This window comes from Calliphora vicina, chromosome 5, assembly GCF_958450345.1.
Source record: "Calliphora vicina chromosome 5, idCalVici1.1, whole genome shotgun sequence".
Lineage (NCBI taxonomy): Eukaryota > Metazoa > Arthropoda > Insecta > Diptera > Calliphoridae > Calliphora > Calliphora vicina.
Window position 1 is genome coordinate 104016803 of NC_088784.1, and position 18224 is coordinate 104035026.

The 18224-nt window shown below is 31.7% G+C and overlaps 2 protein-coding genes across 2 annotated transcripts; both read right to left on the bottom strand.

Annotated features, from left to right (window-relative positions):
• Positions 1–30: 30 nt before the first annotated feature.
• Positions 31–8468, bottom strand: LOC135960437 (suppressor APC domain-containing protein 2). The gene is made up of 3 exons (XM_065511730.1): positions 8051–8468; positions 599–1777; positions 31–536 (listed from the first exon to the last, which is right to left on the bottom strand). The coding sequence occupies exons 2-3, from the start codon at positions 1754–1756 to the stop codon at positions 111–113; spliced, it is 1584 nt and encodes a 527-aa protein (XP_065367802.1). The 5' UTR covers positions 1757–1777; positions 8051–8468; the 3' UTR covers positions 31–110.
• Positions 8469–13483: 5015 nt separating this feature from the next.
• Positions 13484–17975, bottom strand: spz6 (Spaetzle domain-containing protein 6). The gene is made up of 4 exons (XM_065513018.1): positions 17904–17975; positions 17496–17779; positions 17114–17425; positions 13484–14648 (listed from the first exon to the last, which is right to left on the bottom strand). Exons 1-4 carry the CDS (start codon positions 17973–17975, stop codon positions 14015–14017), a joined length of 1302 nt encoding a protein of 433 aa, XP_065369090.1. The 3' UTR covers positions 13484–14014.
• Between the last annotated feature and the right edge of the window lie 249 nt (positions 17976–18224).

Genomic DNA, 18224 nt, shown 5'->3' on the forward strand with positions numbered 1-18224 from the left:
TTTAAGTAAGTAAGGAATACGTTTTTTTTTATTCAATTCTTTGCCAAATTATTTTATTACCAAACAGTTGTAATGAATTGTTTTAAACTATAACTATACTGCCATTACAATCAATAAACTACATCAGCATCACCTAAGCCACCGGAAGAAGAACTGCAACCGGGTGATGATTGACTCAAAACATTTAAATAACTATTGGTATGCCTTGCAAGGCCAGAGCGCTGTTTCAGTTCAAAAAGTTCCGCCAAAAGGGTTTGTTTTTCTCTTTCTAACATTGCAATACGTTCACTCTTTAGATGCCCCTCACTGGCTAATAAACGATTTTGTTGGCGCAGACGATCGGACATTGTTGTGGTAGCGTTAACATTTGTACGATTAATACTAGGTTTTGTGGGTGTTCTTATAGCCAAATTGAAATGAAAAGGAAAACCTCCTCTTTCCCAACATTCTGCTAAGGCCGATAGACTTCTGTTGACTTCCAAAACACGGGCTCTTTGGAAATTTAAACGTTCTTGTTGCACTTCAGACCATTGCTCCTTGAATAGAGAGTAATAAAACTATTATTTTAGGTATTTTAACAAAAATTATTATATCTTACCACATTTGAGGATCCCATGCGTCCTAAATATTTGATTTTCTCCTGTACCGTAACTATTTGTTGCATATACCACTCTCGTGTTTTGTCTACCGAATTTAAACCGAGTAACAAAACCTCTCTCTCTTCTTCGTATTGTTTTAGACGTTTTAGCATGTTGTAATCGATACCGTTTTGTAATGTATGTCTTCGGGGTTCTCTTCTCTTGGTAGTGGTTTTCTTTAATGGCATATTTGTGATGTTGCCACTGTCAGTGGCCGAAGATGAACCACCATCCGCACTGCCTCTATAGCCGCATTGTTGCAAGAAATTGTTGGGATTTTGTTTTTCCTTCAGATCCAATTCATTGCGCATTACACCCATTTGCCAGTTTTGTAAAGCATTTCTTATTTCCGCCTTATTAGAGGCACTTAAGACTCCAGCATTTGCCGTGTTGGCATTTAAAGCAGATGCCCTGGGTGGCTTGGGTGGCGGCGGCGGGGAATTATATGTTGTTCTAAGAGCATTGGAAGGTGTTGCCAATTCTACTTCTGAATCGGGACTTAATTGTGGCAGACTTAAAGCTCTGTGTGATGTAGAAATGTTATGTGGTCTTACATTTGCAGACCAACGGTTTGTAGGCAAGGGATTTTGTATATCTAAAACTGGCGCTGATGGTGGCCTAGCTGTTTTAACATGTGACTTATTCTTCCAGCCACCGCTGTTGGCACTACCATTATTATTTGAATTACCATTATTTCCCATTTGTTTTATTAAAATATTTTCATTTTGCCCTTGAGCTTGACTTTGATTGCGTAGCAAACATAATTTCAAACCTGCACAAAATCTTTCGAATGTCAACAGTCCACTGGTTGGTGTTACTTTACGCAAAGATTCCATGACACCTCTGGGCAAACCTTTACTACCATCATCTTGCCATCCCTTTTCTATATCTATGAATTTCACATAACCCGTCTGTTGATCATCCAATATATCGAATAAAGTTTTCATTGACTGAACAAATGCTTTGGGCAATGCATCGAATGCACTTGCTGCCTGCTGTGCCGCACAACCCATTGGCGCAACATCGTTATTAAGATTATTCATGTTATTTTGAATATTTATCGTTTGATTGTTGTTTAAAACTCCCATTACTATATTAGTTTCGTTGGAACGAAGCATTTTAAGGGATGAATTTAAAAACTGAAAAAGAAAATGTAGTTTTTAATAACAAATTCATAAATTCTTTAAAGTATAGTAAAGTAAGAATATTTTTCTGTTTTTATACCCTTTAGCATGACGGTTAAGGGTATATATAAGTTCGTCATTCCGTGTGTAATTTCATAAAGTTTATATATTCTGGATTCTGCCTGTCTGTTGAAATCAAATTTTCGAAGACCCCAAATAAATTTCAAATATGATTATTACATCAATATATCCGATATAGTCAAGTTTAGTTTGCTATTTAAATTCGGAAAAATCGGGCCACAAATGATATATGAGCAAAAAAAAGGACTAAATCGAGTTTTGGCCTATTTTTGATGTAGATTTCGAAGACCTTTCCAACAACGTATATAACCTGCGGTTCAGTCTCTGCTCTTGGATGGGAGAAGGGTCCAACAAAGACCAGCTTCTTCGGCTAATAGTTCTTGCACTAATTTCTAATTTTAGAATATTGGTATTGGGAATTTCTTTGACTTCCTGGCTATTAAATTATATTGTATCTTGAGGTTTTTTCTCCTGAACTTTTTTATAATTTTTTAAACAGCTAATTTATTGTACTAGTTGAATATTTATCACATTAGTCTATTGCTTCAATCCTGCACTAAATCGTTTTTTATTTTGTTTTTAAAATTTTTGCAAATCATGATTCTAGCTATTTTTACTAAGTATTGGGTGTATCACTTACAAATGCTGAATTTTTTAAATTTTTTTGAGTTCATTTTGAAACATTTGTACATAAATATAAATTTATTCAAAGTATTGTTAGCTATAACATTTTCCCATCTTTCTGGCAACATATGGATTCCGAGTCAAAAGAGCTGCTCATCTTTTGAGGCCAAGAACGAATCAAGCCAATTTCTGAAACTCTGTTCTGAAGTAAAGCGTATCCCAGAGAGAGCGTTCTGCATCGATCGAAACAGGCATGGACTGGACTATAAAGCTGGTGAGGTAAACCTTCCCAACCATTTCATTTATAGTTTTTATCAGGTATTGCATAATTTGGCCGAGTGTTGTCATCATGGAATATTACGATTACATGGCCGTATAATCCGGACGTTTTTTCGACAAATGCTCGCTTCAAACGAATCAGTTGCTTTTTTGGTCTGACCAGATTTCAGCAGCTCATAATAGATATGACCCTTTTGCTCCCACCAAATACAGATCATTAGCATAGCGCCATGGATATTTGGCTTTGGTGTCGTTTCGGCTGGTTGGCCGGGCATCACATACGATCTCTTAAGCTACTGGTTATCGCAATGAATCCATTTTTCATCGCTAGTAATGATTCGGTGCAAACACGATTTTTTTTATAGCTGTCAAGCAGCATTTCTGACATGAAAAATTGTCTTTCAAGGACTCTCGTGCTTCGTATGGTACCCAATTTGGATGAATCCTGCTGCTCGCAAACATTTTGAAATTGCAGCTTGAGTAGCTCCCAATGATTTTGCAAGCTCTTGTTGAGTTAATGTTTCTAAATCTAGGTGTTCAAACTTTTTTTGCTGGCCTGGGCGATCTTTGTCTTCCGTGTCAAAATCACCACTTCTGAAACCAATGGAACACATTCAAATTGAAGAAGTAAAGCAAAACTTCCCGCTTGGTACAAAATTCAACATTTTCGAAGGAAAAAAAAACTTGGTTGTTTACATTATAGTTTTCATTCGGCTGTGCCGTATCTTAAATTATTTTTTTTTATTTCTATTTTTTTTTTTTAAATTTATTATTGAAAAAAATGTTATGCCAAATACTTTTTTGGTGAAAAAACAAATCGGGTTAAATAATATTTTTCCCGATTTTGACCTATTGTAGCTCCTTATATACGTGATTGCAAAGGTTTTTGAAATATCAATCATTAGATAACCATATTGTCTATATTATTGTCTATATTAATGACTCAGTAAACCAGATACATATAGATAAAAAAATAGGTCAAAAATCGAGGTTGTCTTATATTTTCCTTATATCTCAGCCATTTGTTTGCCGATTTTCTCAATTTTAAATAGCAACCGAACCGTGTCTATAGCGGATATATTGATGTATGAAATATACATGAAATTATCTTAAACAGTTTAAAAGTGTACATTTCTTAACAAAATTCCAAGTTATTTGTATGAAAAAGTTAATGTTTTTCGGTGAAAAATAGATTTTAGGCCTTTGCGTCTCTCTTTTTAACGCAATTAGTTTTAATCCGACGGCCTTTAAAAACATAGTTATCAAAGTGTCGTTAAATCAATAATAAAAAAAAAAGTATTTATTAAAATTCTAATTTGAAAATTATGTGCTGGTTCGTATCAATCCCAGGTTCAATCACAGAAAATTTTCACATCTATGAAACTGACTTATAGAGCTGGTTCACACACGTTAAGTTTACTTAAGCAAATCTTGAGATTATAGAAGAGAGGGGAAGAAAAAGATGAAAAATCTTTCTAATCTCATCTCCCCTCTCAACTATAAACTCAACACTTGCTTAAATAAAGTTGACGTGTGTGAACCAGCTCTATAAGTCAGTTTCATAGATATGAAAATGTTCTGTGATTTAACCATATATTTGGTAAAAGGTCATGTTTTTAAAAACGGAAAGAATATACAACAGTTTTCAAAAAGTTTTCATTGTATTGTTACTCACAGTATTTGCAATTGTTTTTCATATTATGACTAAATATTTTGAAATAAGAAGGGATCTTAATTGAATGCATTACAAAATTATTAATACGAAAATAAAACTATGGGAAACCTAACAATTAATTAAAATTTTCTTGGCGTTATGTAAAAACAAAATTTTCACACCAAATTTATTAAAGTGTAGCTGCATTGTTTTGTTTTAGTTATTTTCTCGTTTTCAACAAGTGAATTCAAAACAATTTTATGTCTGAGTAAAAATAGTAGATGACTGACAGTTGGAAAACAAAAAAACGAATCCACACAACAATGTTTAATTTATTTGTATAAAATGTATGTCAAATTCCCACGCAAAAAGAAAGAAATGTCAGGCATAAAAAATACAAATTAACTAGATGTGGATGGATGGATTATCATAAATTTAACATTAATAAAAACACAAAATGATAACTTTAAGCACGACATATTTTGTTAGGTTTTTGAAATATAAAAATTAAATTATGAAATTTGGCAATTTAAAGAAAGTTTTGAAAATAATAAGAAAAACTAGTAAATTTATTAAAATGAAGTGAGTTTTTTTTTTTTTTTTGTTTTAAATAGTTGAATAGGTATTTCAAATATGCTTGTTAATTATTTACTTATACAGCTGCACTTGTAAATTGATAAATTCCTTTAAGCGTAGACTGAGTGATACAATATCAAGTATTAAAATTCAAAAACAAACACACAGACAGTTACTAACTAAATTTTCGAAAAAAAACCAAACATGTTTGTTCGAAAACAAAACAAAACAAAAAAATAACACACACTCACACAGCTTCAGTTTACAAAACAAAAGATTTAAAATACAAACCTGATTTGTTTTCAAACACATACAGACACAGTCTTACAGTATCGGTCTAAACATATTGGACAAATGTTTCGATTTTTGAAAATTGACAAAATGCGAAAAAGTATATAAGTTTACTAGCTTAAACCCTGTGTGCTTAGCTACTCGAATCGTAATTAAATAAAAGAGTTCTCAAGATATTTAAAAATAACTGTTTACTTTGTATGGGAGGTGACTCACCCCCTAAACAGATCCCTCCCATTTTTATACCCTTCACCTTCGTGAGAAGGGTATATACATATAAGTTTGTCATTCCGTTTGTAATTTCCAGAATATAATTTTCCGACCCTATAAAGTATATATTCTGGATCCTTATAGATAGCGCAGTCGATTAAGCCATGTCCGTCTGTCTGTCTGTTGAAATCAATTTTCTGAAGACCCCAGATATCTTCGGGATTCAAATCATTAATACTTCTGTCAGACATGCTTTCGAGAAGTTTCCTATTTATAATCAGCAAAATCGGTCCACCTATAACTGGATTACTATGTCGGACCTGCAATGGGTCAAAATCGGAAAAAATATTTTTTAACCCCAAATTTTTTTCACCGAAAATTTTTTTTTTTAAATTTAAAAAAAAATTTAAAATAACAATTCGAAAATTTTTTTTTTCCAAAATATGAAAAAAAACACTTTGGAAAAAAATTTATTTTGTTTACCTAAAAATATTTAAAATTTGTATTTTGAAGTATAATTTGGTGAAGGGTATATAAGACTCGGCACAGCCGAATATAGCTCTCTTACTTGCTAAACTTCATGCAGTGATACGAAATTGATTCATATAAAGTTTGCAGACTTTCACAATTATAGTTCTCAAGATATTAGAAAATAATTATTTACTTGGTATGGCTTCCAATTCTGCCCATTTGCAGCCAATAAGCGCTCAATGGTTCAGAAGAAAATTCCAGATATTTCATATTCCATATGAAAAGTGCCACGCCCACTTGAAATTTCAAATTGTTATCCTAAAAATGCCGGATTTACAATAAATGATGCGTTTTTTTAATAAATTATATGTGATTTATTCTCATTTAGTTATTGAACATTATAGTGACAAAAAAAGTTTTTGCCTGCTTCGAAAATGTCGAATTTTGTGCCAACAAAGCTCAAATGCGGAAAGTTTTTTCGTACGGTTCAGAAGTTGTGATTTTAACATGGAAGACAAAGAATTTGTGGCATTACTTCATTAAGATTGTTGTCAAACTCAACAAGAGCTTGCAAAATCATTGGGAGCTATTCAGTTAGCAATTTCAAAACGTTTGCAGGCAGCAGAATTCAACCAAAAGCAGGGAAATTGGGTATCATATGAATTGAAGCCGAGAGACCTTGAAAGACGATTTTACGTGTCTGAAATGAATCTTAAACGCTATAAAACAAACTCATTTTTGCACCGAATCAATACTTGAGATGAAAAATGGATCCATTACGATAGCCCGAAGAGTAAGAGTTCGTATGTGAAGCCCGGTCAACCAGACCGAATCGACGCCAAAGCCAAATATCCATGGCGCTAAGGTAATTAATTTTCTGTATTTGGTGGGAGGAAAAGGGTCAAATCTATTATGAGCTGCTGAAATCTGACCAGACCATCACAGGGAATCTGTACTAAAAGCAACAGATTTGTTTCCATCGAGGCAGAACACTCTCTCTGGGATACGTTTCACTTTTAACAGAGTATACGTCTGTCTGTCCGTCTGTATGTCGAAATCAACTTTCCGTAGCCCCCAAATTACTTACATATTTGATTCATACATTAATATATCGGGAATTCTTCCGGCTCGGTTGCTATTTAAAATCGACAAAATCGGCCCACAAATGGCTGAAATATAAGGCACAACCTCGATTTTTTGCCTATTTTTTATCTATATGTATCTGGATTATTAAGTCATTAATATAGACAATATGGATATCTAATGATAGATATTTCAAAGTCTATTGCGACGATGTATATAAGGCTGTAGTAAGTTGGAAATACAATGTGACAAATTCGGGAAAAATATTTTTTAATTCGATTTTTAGAATTATGAAAAACAATTATGAAAAAAAAAATAATTTTTTACACTTTAACATTTTTAAAAAAATTAATTATTTAAGTATAATTTGGTGAAGCCAAATGTTCGGCTTAGACGAATATAGCTCTCTTTCTTGTTGAAAATTTCCGTATCTTATATTTTTTTGAATATATAGGAAATAGCAATTTGTGTCCAATGTGTTTTGACCGACATTGTTGTTTGTTGTATCTTGTTATTTTTGTTGTTTTTTTTCGATTTTTTTTGTAGATGTTGTTGTTGATGCTGTATGTACAAGATAGTTGCAGAGATTGAGAATGTATTTGCTGATTTTTTTTTTATTATTATTTTATTACACTCAATATATTAAACACATAATACTTACAAGTATTATCAATTGATTTTTTTCTTTATTAGACAATTGTTTGTGTAATCAAGCATTAAACAATTAACACTAGCTGGTTTTTCTTTATGTAATTCTATATTTAGCACGTGTATGATTTAAAATTATTACTTTTTTATGTTAAAAATATATTTTTCCTTTTTTTAATTCCTTAAGAATCTTGACCTGCCCATTGGCTGTTCTATAAACAACTATTCTGTAATCAGTATAATTATTCACAACTCTTCACTTTACATACAATCATAAGCCTGTACACTAGCAAATGTGTTGATTTAAACATGAAATATATAAAAAACCTCAAAATAAACTTTAGAAGGTTTTATGGTTTTTCCTTCTTTACCTTTTAAAACCGCTCTAGACTCTACTACAACCAAACAAGCATTAGTAGAATTTTATGTTGTTACCGCCACTGTGGAACGTTCAACTTTATCCATAATTTCTGTGTATACGTTTCGATTTGTTTTTTATTTTTTTTTAAATTGCATTCTCGTTATAACATTTTTTTTTAAGTACGTTCTTGCATATTTTTTTTTCTTTTCGTTTGAATGTATATATGTATGTAGTTTTTTTTATTTATTGACTAGTTATCTAGTTTTATAGGTTCCTTCCTAGTTTATTTTTGTTGGTCTGCTGGTTTGCCGCTTAATTGTATATACAATTCATATAAATACTCGTAGTAGTCGTTTAATTCACTGGCTGTTTAAGCATTGTTTACGTGCGTTCTGCTTATTTGCTTTTTATGCACTAAACCATTTTTGTGTCTATTCAGTTTTTTTTGTGTCGGTTTGTTATCAGGGGTTTGAGCTCGCCTCAAATGCTTATTGGGCTTTTAAAGAAGGTTGTGTTGTGGTTTTGTGTTTTTTTTTGTTTGATTGTTTGTTTTGTTTTATGTTAAATTATACAAACAGTTTGAAATACAAACAAGTTTGATCATTTCTCAGTCCAACATGTTGGTTTTAAATATTGAACTGTTTGTGATTTGTTTATTTGATTTTAGGAATACCAAACACTTATAGGGTGAGTCTTTTTAGAGGCCTGGGAAATTGTGTAAGTTATTGAAATTTAGAAAATAGAAAATATTGATTAATTAGGAGTAGTTAATTTGAAATTAAAGCTAAGAAAATATTCAAAACTTCCAATGAAGATAACTCGCCAAATATTCGAATTGCAACATAGTCGTTACACAGTGACGACTTCTGTAGGATGTGCGATGATTGAGGTACTAGATACAGTGGAACTATTCCGGGTATCAGGCAAAAATGGCTGGGGGAAAGGTTCCATGACTAACTGGGGGATATCTATATATAATCTAGTTAATCTTTTAAGATTTATCAGGGCAATAGGCTGGCTATTTTAGGTAACAGGACCCAGTATATGCTTATGTACTTCTCATAGTACACACCCCTTCAAATCTATCTATCTACACAGTGTTTTCGATTACAAAAATAATGCTAAATAGCGACTCACTTCATATACGAAATTACTTTTTGCGAACATATTGTGCAAAATAAAGACAAACAATTATAGTTATTGGGTGTATTGACTAAAATGCGGATTTACAATAGATGGCGTATCTCTTGAACGAGGTTTTTGTTTTTATCTTTTATCTGCCATTTATTCTCACTTAGTTCTTGAACATTATAACATAAACAACAAAGTTTTTTTTTGCTTCGAAAATTTTGAATTTTGAGCAACAAAGCGTAATATGCGGGAAGTTTTGCTTTACTTCTTTAACCTTCGCTTTACCAATACCCACCCGGGTGACCACTGGGTTTTTGTTAGCTTAATAATTTTTTTCGTTTTGTTTCGATTTAAATAAAATTTAGACTTAATGAACAAATTTTAGAGTTCTATATAATTTAATAAAAACATTTTAAACTTTTTATAAGGTTTTTTATATTTTTTAAAATTTGGTTCATGGGATATATGTATAGAAGTGCAGTATCACCCGGGTGGGTATTGGTAAACCACGTACATAAAAAATCTTTGGTAAAGCGAAGGTTAATTTGAAAACAAGTGCTGCTGGAGTATACCGCTTGCTAGATTTCAGAGCTGTAAATGCATCATTAATTTTTGAATTATAAAAAATTAGTTGAATGACAAAACGACAGTGATGCTTACTGTAGATTTACTTACAAAATCAATTTAAATTTCAATCAATTCAAATGAGTTGAAAATGAATTCAATTCAAATGAATTGCTAATTCTTTTTTCTAATTCAATTGAATTAATTCAAAATCAATTCAATTCAAATGAATTGGAAATGAATTATAATTCAATGAATTAATTAAAAATTTAGGTAATTCATAATGAATTAAAATCAAATAAAGAATGATTCATTTACAGCTCTGCTTGATTTCAATGTGCGGTTCAGAAGTGGTGATTTTGACACGGAAGGCAATCTGACAGGGAACCTGTACCGAACGCAACTGATTTGTTTGAAGCGAGCATTGGTCGAAAAACGCCCACAATATGCGGCCAGCCATGAAACCGTAACTCGAAAATTAGAACAGATAAATAGCACACCTAGCAGAGCGCTTTCCAAAAATATAAAAAGCTTTGAAATCGGATGGGAAACAAAAAAATGGCACGTGTTTAAAAATTTTACATGTCGAAGTTACCCAACATTGAGCCCCATAGCGCCGCCCCTGGAACATTTGTAGGATCAATTTTAATAACTTAAACTCGAATACTCCTTGTCTACGGTCACGTCAAATTTTATCCCGATCGGACCAGTCGTTTAGAAACGCCAGATTTATTTCCAAAAAATTTCGATTCTGTCCCACTGTGCAGGGTGGGCAACAATTTCATTTTCTCTGCGATTCGTTCATTCAAAATTTTGCAATCGGACCAGTAGTTAAGAAGATTCTGATTTATTACCACATTTTACGATCGACCCCACTCTACTGTGTGGATATCCTAATATCTTCTGTATTAGGATAGACGATTTTCGCTGGCAAAAGACTAACCCATTGCACAGTGGTTTCCCTTATATGAACAAGCGGCCAATAATCAATATCTCCAAAACTAAAAAAGCTAGGGTCTTCAAAATTTGTCACCTCATAGCATGCCCGAAGAACTTAAAGTTTGCAAATTTTTAAGAAAAAATATTAACAACTGTAACCATAGTAGCCCTTTGATCTTTCGAGGGTTAATTGGCTTTTAGATTTGTTTTATGAATTTTTGAAATAAAATATTTCAGTATGAAAATTCGTTTGTTTTAAACAATTTAAGTAAATTTTTATTCCATTTTAATTCATTTGAATTATACGCTGAAAGAAAAAACTAAATTAAAAAGTTATACAAAGTTATATAATGCAATATGAGGTATTACTAAATAATATAAGGTAGTAAGGTAAAATAAGACATTAATATACATATATCAAATATTAATCAAATTTAAAACTCCTTGACTTAAACTACATGTTTTCTTTGTTGGTAAGTTTGTCCTCCAGAAATAAATGGATCTGAACTTAAAACAGGCTATTTAAAAGTTCTGTATTTGTAGCATTGCACGAAATTTTTCGGGTATGTTGCAATCTAAACTGTTTTATATGCTTATTTTTCGCTTCAGATGCTTCCTCCGATAATTCACCTACTACATGCTTGCTTACCTTAGCTCCATGGATCAGATTTTTATGTACCGATGCAAAAATAAGACGGTGCACAGAGGGATTTTATTGTCAAAAAGTCAATTTTTCAAGCACTTAATTTCAACAATCAAATGATGCAATTATGTAGAGAAATGTTTATAGATGAAATGTACACTTATAGTTTTATGAAAACATTTATTTTATTTTTAGAAAATTGAACTAAAGTCCATGCAAGGGTCTTAAGCACAAATTTACTTATATTTTCATACAATTCAGTGGTATAATTTTCCTAATAATACCATTTACCTTTAACATATTTGAAAAATATAACATTTCAACATCAATAAAAAAAAATATGGGGAAACATAAACCGTTAAGAAGATATGCCCAAATCTATAAGACTCTAATTATTATTGTATTTTTGATTTTCAATGGAGAAAAAAAATATAGCCCCACATTCCCCCAAGCTCTTTTTTTAATAAAATGAAAGGTGGGAGTGTCTTGTTTCGATTAAAAAAAAGAATAGTTTTCGGAACAGGATGAAAACTTAACATTTTTTGTCGAATAATAAACGAAATATCCAAAAAATTCTTATGTACCAACTTTTGCTTGGATATAAACAATTTTATGCGAAAAACTCAATTTGGATTGTATGGGTAGTGGACGTGGACTTTTTTGATAAAATTTATTTTTTTTTTAATTAAGTCCATATAATTCTCGGTGCTAAATTTCAATGCTCTACGACCACCCCTTATAATTTTTGTTCAAAAATGTATTGCATTTGGATTGCATGGGCGGTATGCGGTTGGCAAGGCCGATTTTAATAAAACTTAGCATACGTTCTTCTTTTGTTTCAGAAAATATATGCACCAAATTTCTAGACTTTTACTTGAATAGGAAAAATTTTATGCGAACAAATCTATTTGGATTGTATGGGCAGTGGGCATTGGGCGTGGTCGATTTTGATAAAATTTTATTTGTTTCTTAGTTTGGTCCATATAATTATCTGTGCCAAATTTCAGCGCTCTACAAACACTCCTTATAATTTTTGCAAAAAAATTTATGAAGCCATCCCTCTGTGGGGCGGGTTAGTATATTACAGATTACACGCCCATCCGCAAATTTCCGCAACTAACTTCAGCACTTTTATTATCTTAAGAATCAGATTAATACAATGAAAAAGAAACCTATGGGGGAATCTTGGGGGAACACAACTAAAACTTTAAGTAAACATAATGAAGTTTTACAAAAAAGTAACAAACATATAGGTTAACTAAAACATTAATTTCACAAGAATTACAACACAAGTTAGTTTTTATTATTTTCTAAAGATAAAATAAATACCTTCAACTTCAAAATCCATTGAAAATAATTTAATTTTGTAGACTACAGCAATTGCAAGACCGTTTTGAAATGCACTTTTGCTTTGAATTATTCTTCCAGCGTTCAGCTGCGCTTTGCAAATGAATATTTGCTCATGCTTTCAATTTAATTTTTAAAAGGTCCCGTTAGATTTTCAGTAAAAACCGGTTTGCCATTAAAAGGATTAGATATTTAAGAGAAAATTTTTTTGCATTTTGTCTAAATATTTTGTGATCGTTTTATTTATTTTTGGCCTATGGGCGGAACCACTGTGCATTGGGGTGAAACAAACAGCTACCATCTAAATAATGTCAGCTGGCTTGTATACAGCATGGGCGCATGTGATCAATTTCATCATGTCGTGGCTTAGAAAATTTAATTTGGAAATAATTCGTTAGTTAGCTCGTGAACGATTGGAAATATCTTAATGAAATTTCACACAGTCAGAGATGAGGTATTTTTGAGTTGAGCACTTGAGGATTTACATTTTAAAGAAAAAAATGTTTTCTATAAATTTACAGAATAATATTTATCATAAAAAAGTGATATTTCATGATATACATAGTTATATTTCGTGAAGAAATATTTAAAATTCAAATTAGTGTAAAATTCGATATCGTAATAAAATTTGGAACTTATATAGATCGAAACCCCGCGTTGTTGTTAAGAATTGCAAATGAGAAATTTATATTATTGACAATCGTTAGAAGAATAAAATTGTCTATTTCATTTACCTTTTAAAAATATAACATTGAAATCATTTGATCGATTTTTAAATCAGAATTGATAATTTTGATAAAATAAAAAATGTTGAATAAATTAAATTTTATAATATTTATTTAAGTTGATTTTTATTCTATGTATGTATATATGTAGGTCATAGTAATGGGTGTATTTATTATAAACCATATAAGATATAAGCATAAAAAAATATAAAACTAGAGAAAGTAAAAATCAGTCATTAAAACAGATAGAAAATTAAAATGGATGTTCTAAAAAATTGTTTATAAAAATAAATAATACATAGTAAATAGTAGTAGTTTTTTAAAATTAATATACTTGGAGTTTTTTTATAATTTGTTCATATAACAATCATTGTAAGATTATAATGAAATAGGAAATAAACGAAATTCAGACTCTTGAGAATCCCACTTTTAAAATCATATTTAAAGGTATACTGGCTTTGTAACTTTGTATCGAGGATTCTAAGAATGTAAATTTCATTATAGAAAACTTAAAACTAATTGTGTACTCTAAAACTATTGGAAATAAGTATTTATGATTAAAAATTAAGCAAGGAATTGGCAAATTGATAAAATAAAAATCAAAATCCTATGATTGAACAACTCCTTACAAATCAGCTACCGACTTTCTGCGCACATATTTGGCAAAGTAATCGGGACGCCAACATTTACAGGAACCGGGAATTAGGAACCAATCATAATACAAACGTACTTGGAAGCAACCTATCTCATCATGACCATCACAATGTTGACTAAAATCACCGGAGCCGTTGGCACCACCATGACTGGTGCCATCCGAGGCGGTGGCTACACCAGCACGTTTCTGCAAATATTGTTGATAAGCCTGGAAATCTTGTACTGAGGGAGCCGGAGTTGTACTGGACGATTGTGGTACCGTATCTTCGGCATTGGGATAGAAGATTTCGGCTACCAAAAGACTAACCCATCGAGGTGAGGACAAACAGCCACCATCTAAATAATGACAGCGTGCCTGTATGCAGCGTGTCACTTCCACAGTCTGGGTAAAATAGCCTTCGTAGGGTATTTGAACAACATAACGCCAGGAACCTTGGTAGTTTTTAGCAAAAACTGGTGTGGCATATTCTACTTTGGCTGGACAGGGTGTGGGTGGGCCTTCATAACGTATGGGACCAATTTCTTCACGTCGTTCGGCCGTTAGTGGAGCAGCCTGTGGGGCAGAAGATGTATCACCTTGTATGGCCTTGTAGATGCTACAGAAACTGAGAATAAAGAAATGTTTGGAATTAAAATATAAATTTAAAACAATGAACTAAGAAAAATCAAGATTAATAAAACGAATCAGTAAATCATAAAAAAGTTTATAAAATTCTGTGGGGTAACTCCGTAATTCGAATCAAAATTCTTGCAATTGTATGACTAATATTTCTATTGCATAGAGAGGAAACTAAGAAAATTTCGACAAGACATCGGACCTTACCGTTCCAAATTTGTGAAATCTTGGAACACAGGTTCTTTATAGTCATACAAAATGTGAATTTGCTCTAATATTTTAAATTCGTTTGGGTTGTCTTTTATTGTATATCCAATTTTATCCAATTTTTAACAGCTTATCCAATTTTTACAATATTGGCCTCATAGTAATGCTTATGCTTATCCTAGCTTCATTATATTTTTCTAAAAATCCTTTTCTTTTAAAACAGTTCCAAAGGATATCTCAAAATTGTATTTTCCATTTTCTAAAGATTTTCCTCAATTGCCATTGATGGGATCTCAAGATAATAAACAGTTAGTAAACATTTTTAACCCTTTGTCGACCGACGGTACTTATAAGTACCATAACAATAATAAACTTACAAAATGAAAACAAAACACGTTTTGACCCTTTTTGCCAAAAAGTACTTGAAAGTACACTATCATCTTTGGAATAATATATTTTTTTTGCCTATTGGAAAACTCGCTTATCCAGAATAACGGTGAATTATTTCATGTTCTCATTGTGGTGTTTATTTATGTTGTAATGACAGAAGAAATCTATGAGTTTTTTTTTATCTTTTGGCTGATGCTGACCCAATGGTACCAGGTCCCTTTCGGATCCATGCAGGTCTCTTTCGGTACCTTGCAGGTCCTCCACAAAGTTAAAATTTTGTAAATAACTTCCTGAAGTCCTTATTTTCAATATTTAATAAAAAAATAAAACTTTTTCAACGATTTAAAGCCATGGTCCACAAGGGGTTAATACATATTTCGATATATATGTATACCTTCACCAAATTATACTTCGAAATAAAAATTTTAAATATTTTTAGGTAAACAACATTTTTTTTCTAAAGTTTTTTTAATTTTTTAGAAAAAATTTTAATTTTTTTTTTTAATTTTTAAAAAAATTCCAAATTTTAAACATTTTTTTTCAATTTTTTTTAAATATTTAGCAAAAAAAACTTTGGTGAAAAAAAAATTCGGGTTAAAAAATAGGTCCATTGTAGGTCCAACTTACTATGGTCTTATATACGTCGTTGCAAAGGTCTTTGAAATATCTATCATTAGATATCCATATTGTCTATATTAATGACTTAGTAATCAAGATATATGTATGTAGGTCAAAAATAGGTAAACAATCGAGGTTGTCCTAGTTTTTCCTTATATCTCAGCCATTTGTGGACCGATTTTCTCGATTTTAAATAGCAACCGAGCCGGAAGAATCCCGGAGATATTGATGTATGAATCGTGTATATATGTTATTTGGGGGCTTCGGAAAGTTGATTTCAACAGACAGACATACGGACATGGCTTAATCGACTGCGCTATCTATAAGGATCCAGAATATATATACTTTATAGGGTCAGAAAATTATATTGTGGAAATTACAAACGGAATGACAAACTTATATATACCCTCACGAAGGTGAATCATCGGAGTAGAAGCAGGATCTCCCATTTCGCTCAATGAAGATAGTTACCGTACCGTCAACAATGATTTTTTGTTTGAAAATATAGATGACATTGATCCTGTTGAAACCACATCTCGCGGTTTCAACAGGATGGCGCTACGTGCCATACAGAGACCTCAACCATCGATTGATCGAAATCAATATTTGGCATTAACTTGTTTTCGAGAAATGGACCTTTCAATTTGCCTCTAAGTTCGTGTGATTTCACACCTCTCGAGAAGTCACTGGTTTATGCTGATAAACCAGCAACAATTTACGCCTTAGAAGCCAACATTGTTCGTGTTATTCGTGACATACGGTCAACAATTCTCGAAAAAGTCGCCCAAAATTGGACGTCCAGAACAGCCGCGGTGGCCATATGGCCGAAGGTTCAAAAATGTATTTTTATATCGACATTTTTCGTTTCCTCCCCATAAGTTGTTATCTTGAAATAATTAAATAGTGAATACTTTATCATTGAACTTGAAAAATGTTTAATATTTTCAAACAAACAAGTGGCTTTATTTTATGTGTTCTTTTTACTGTAGAATGTTATAGAATGCTAATTCAATAGCTTAACACTAGACTTAAGGCTGGAATAACACACGTTTTCAACTTGAATCTGTTTGAATTAATTTTTTTTTACCAAAAAAACCGATAAACACAAAAAATTCACTCTAAACCCAAATTTTCATCACAAATTTTTTCATTAAATACCCAATTTTTTTACTAATACACCGACTTTTCTGCAGCTATTCGATTTTACGACAAACAAGTTTTTTTCATTGCAATACTTACAGTCCACCACCATCACAAAATTTACGTGGTTTACGTTCTTCAGCCTCTTTTTTCTGCTTTTGGGAACGTTCTTCCTCATCAATGGCTGGATCAAAATAACCATAATTGTGAGATTCCTCCTTAGCTTGAACTTTCGGAGCAACAGCTTCTCTTTTTGTTCTAACCGCATAATGACGATCGATATTATTATTGTCTACCGATTCAACAGGATCATCGCGTATAATTTGGGTAACTTTGGGAAGAGTATCGTCAGCTTTTAAAACAGGCAATGTTTTCGACAGAAATTTCAAAGTATGATTACGTATTAATTCACTGTAATTATAAGATTTAGAATAAATACTTTGTAAAGATGCTAAAATTAGGAGTAGTAAATGTGACTTACAAAGGATAGGGTTCTCCTAAAACATTTTGTCTTAAGGGATTCTTGGGTATTTGTCCCTTATTTAAATCACCACAAATGTTATTAACGGACACAGCAGATTTTTTACCATTTGCTATATTTTTACAGTCAACATTGACGTGTGTATAGGGAGGTGGTCTCACTTTAGGTGGTATGGCATTGGGTGATTCCACAAAGGCATAATAGCCCTCCGGTGGCTCTTCTCCATAGTCATTTTGAGCTTGTGCTGTCACCAGTACAGACAGTAAAAGAAATGCAAGTATTTTCTGTAATTAAATAAGGAATATTAATTTAATTGTATTTAATTTTAACAGTGAATTAAAACTCAAAATAACAGTTATTTATTCAATTCAATTGAATTATCCTTTTAAATATTTTATTAAATCGCACTAAAGCGGATTTTGTACCGCTGCATTGACTATTTTTCTTTTCAATTCGTAACAATTCGTACTCATCAATCATATTTACTCATATCTTCTTAAATACTTTTTTACATATTTATGTAGTATAACAAGCGAAAGTTTCTTAAGTAAATATTAAAATGAAATTGTTATAAATAAACCATATTAAGAGATTGTTAATTTTGTTTATCACATACATATTTGTGTTATTATCAAGTAATTAGTGGTGGACGTTTATAAAAAACATTAACAGTTTCCAAAAAGATCTAATGAAAATGAAAATATTTTTTTTTTGTTAACTAACCAATTT

Bases quoted from the DNA above. Each gene is read 5' to 3' on its own strand.
- LOC135960437 (XM_065511730.1), bottom strand. From the start codon at position 1,756: ATGCTTCGTTCCAACGAAACTAATATAGTAATGGGAGTTTTAAACAAC. The intron at 537-598 runs GTAAGATATAAT...TCTCTATTCAAG, and splicing joins GCATGGGATCCTCAAATGTG to GAGCAATGGTCTGAAGTGCA.
- spz6 (XM_065513018.1), bottom strand. From the start codon at position 17,975: ATGATTGATGAGTACGAATTGTTACGAATTGAAAAGAAAAATAGTCAA. The intron at 17,780-17,903 runs GTGCGATTTAAT...ATTTAATTACAG, and splicing joins GCGGTACAAAATCCGCTTTA to AAAATACTTGCATTTCTTTT. The intron at 14,649-17,113 runs GTAAGTATTGCA...CTTTATTCTCAG, and splicing joins TTTTGTGATGGTGGTGGACT to TTTCTGTAGCATCTACAAGG.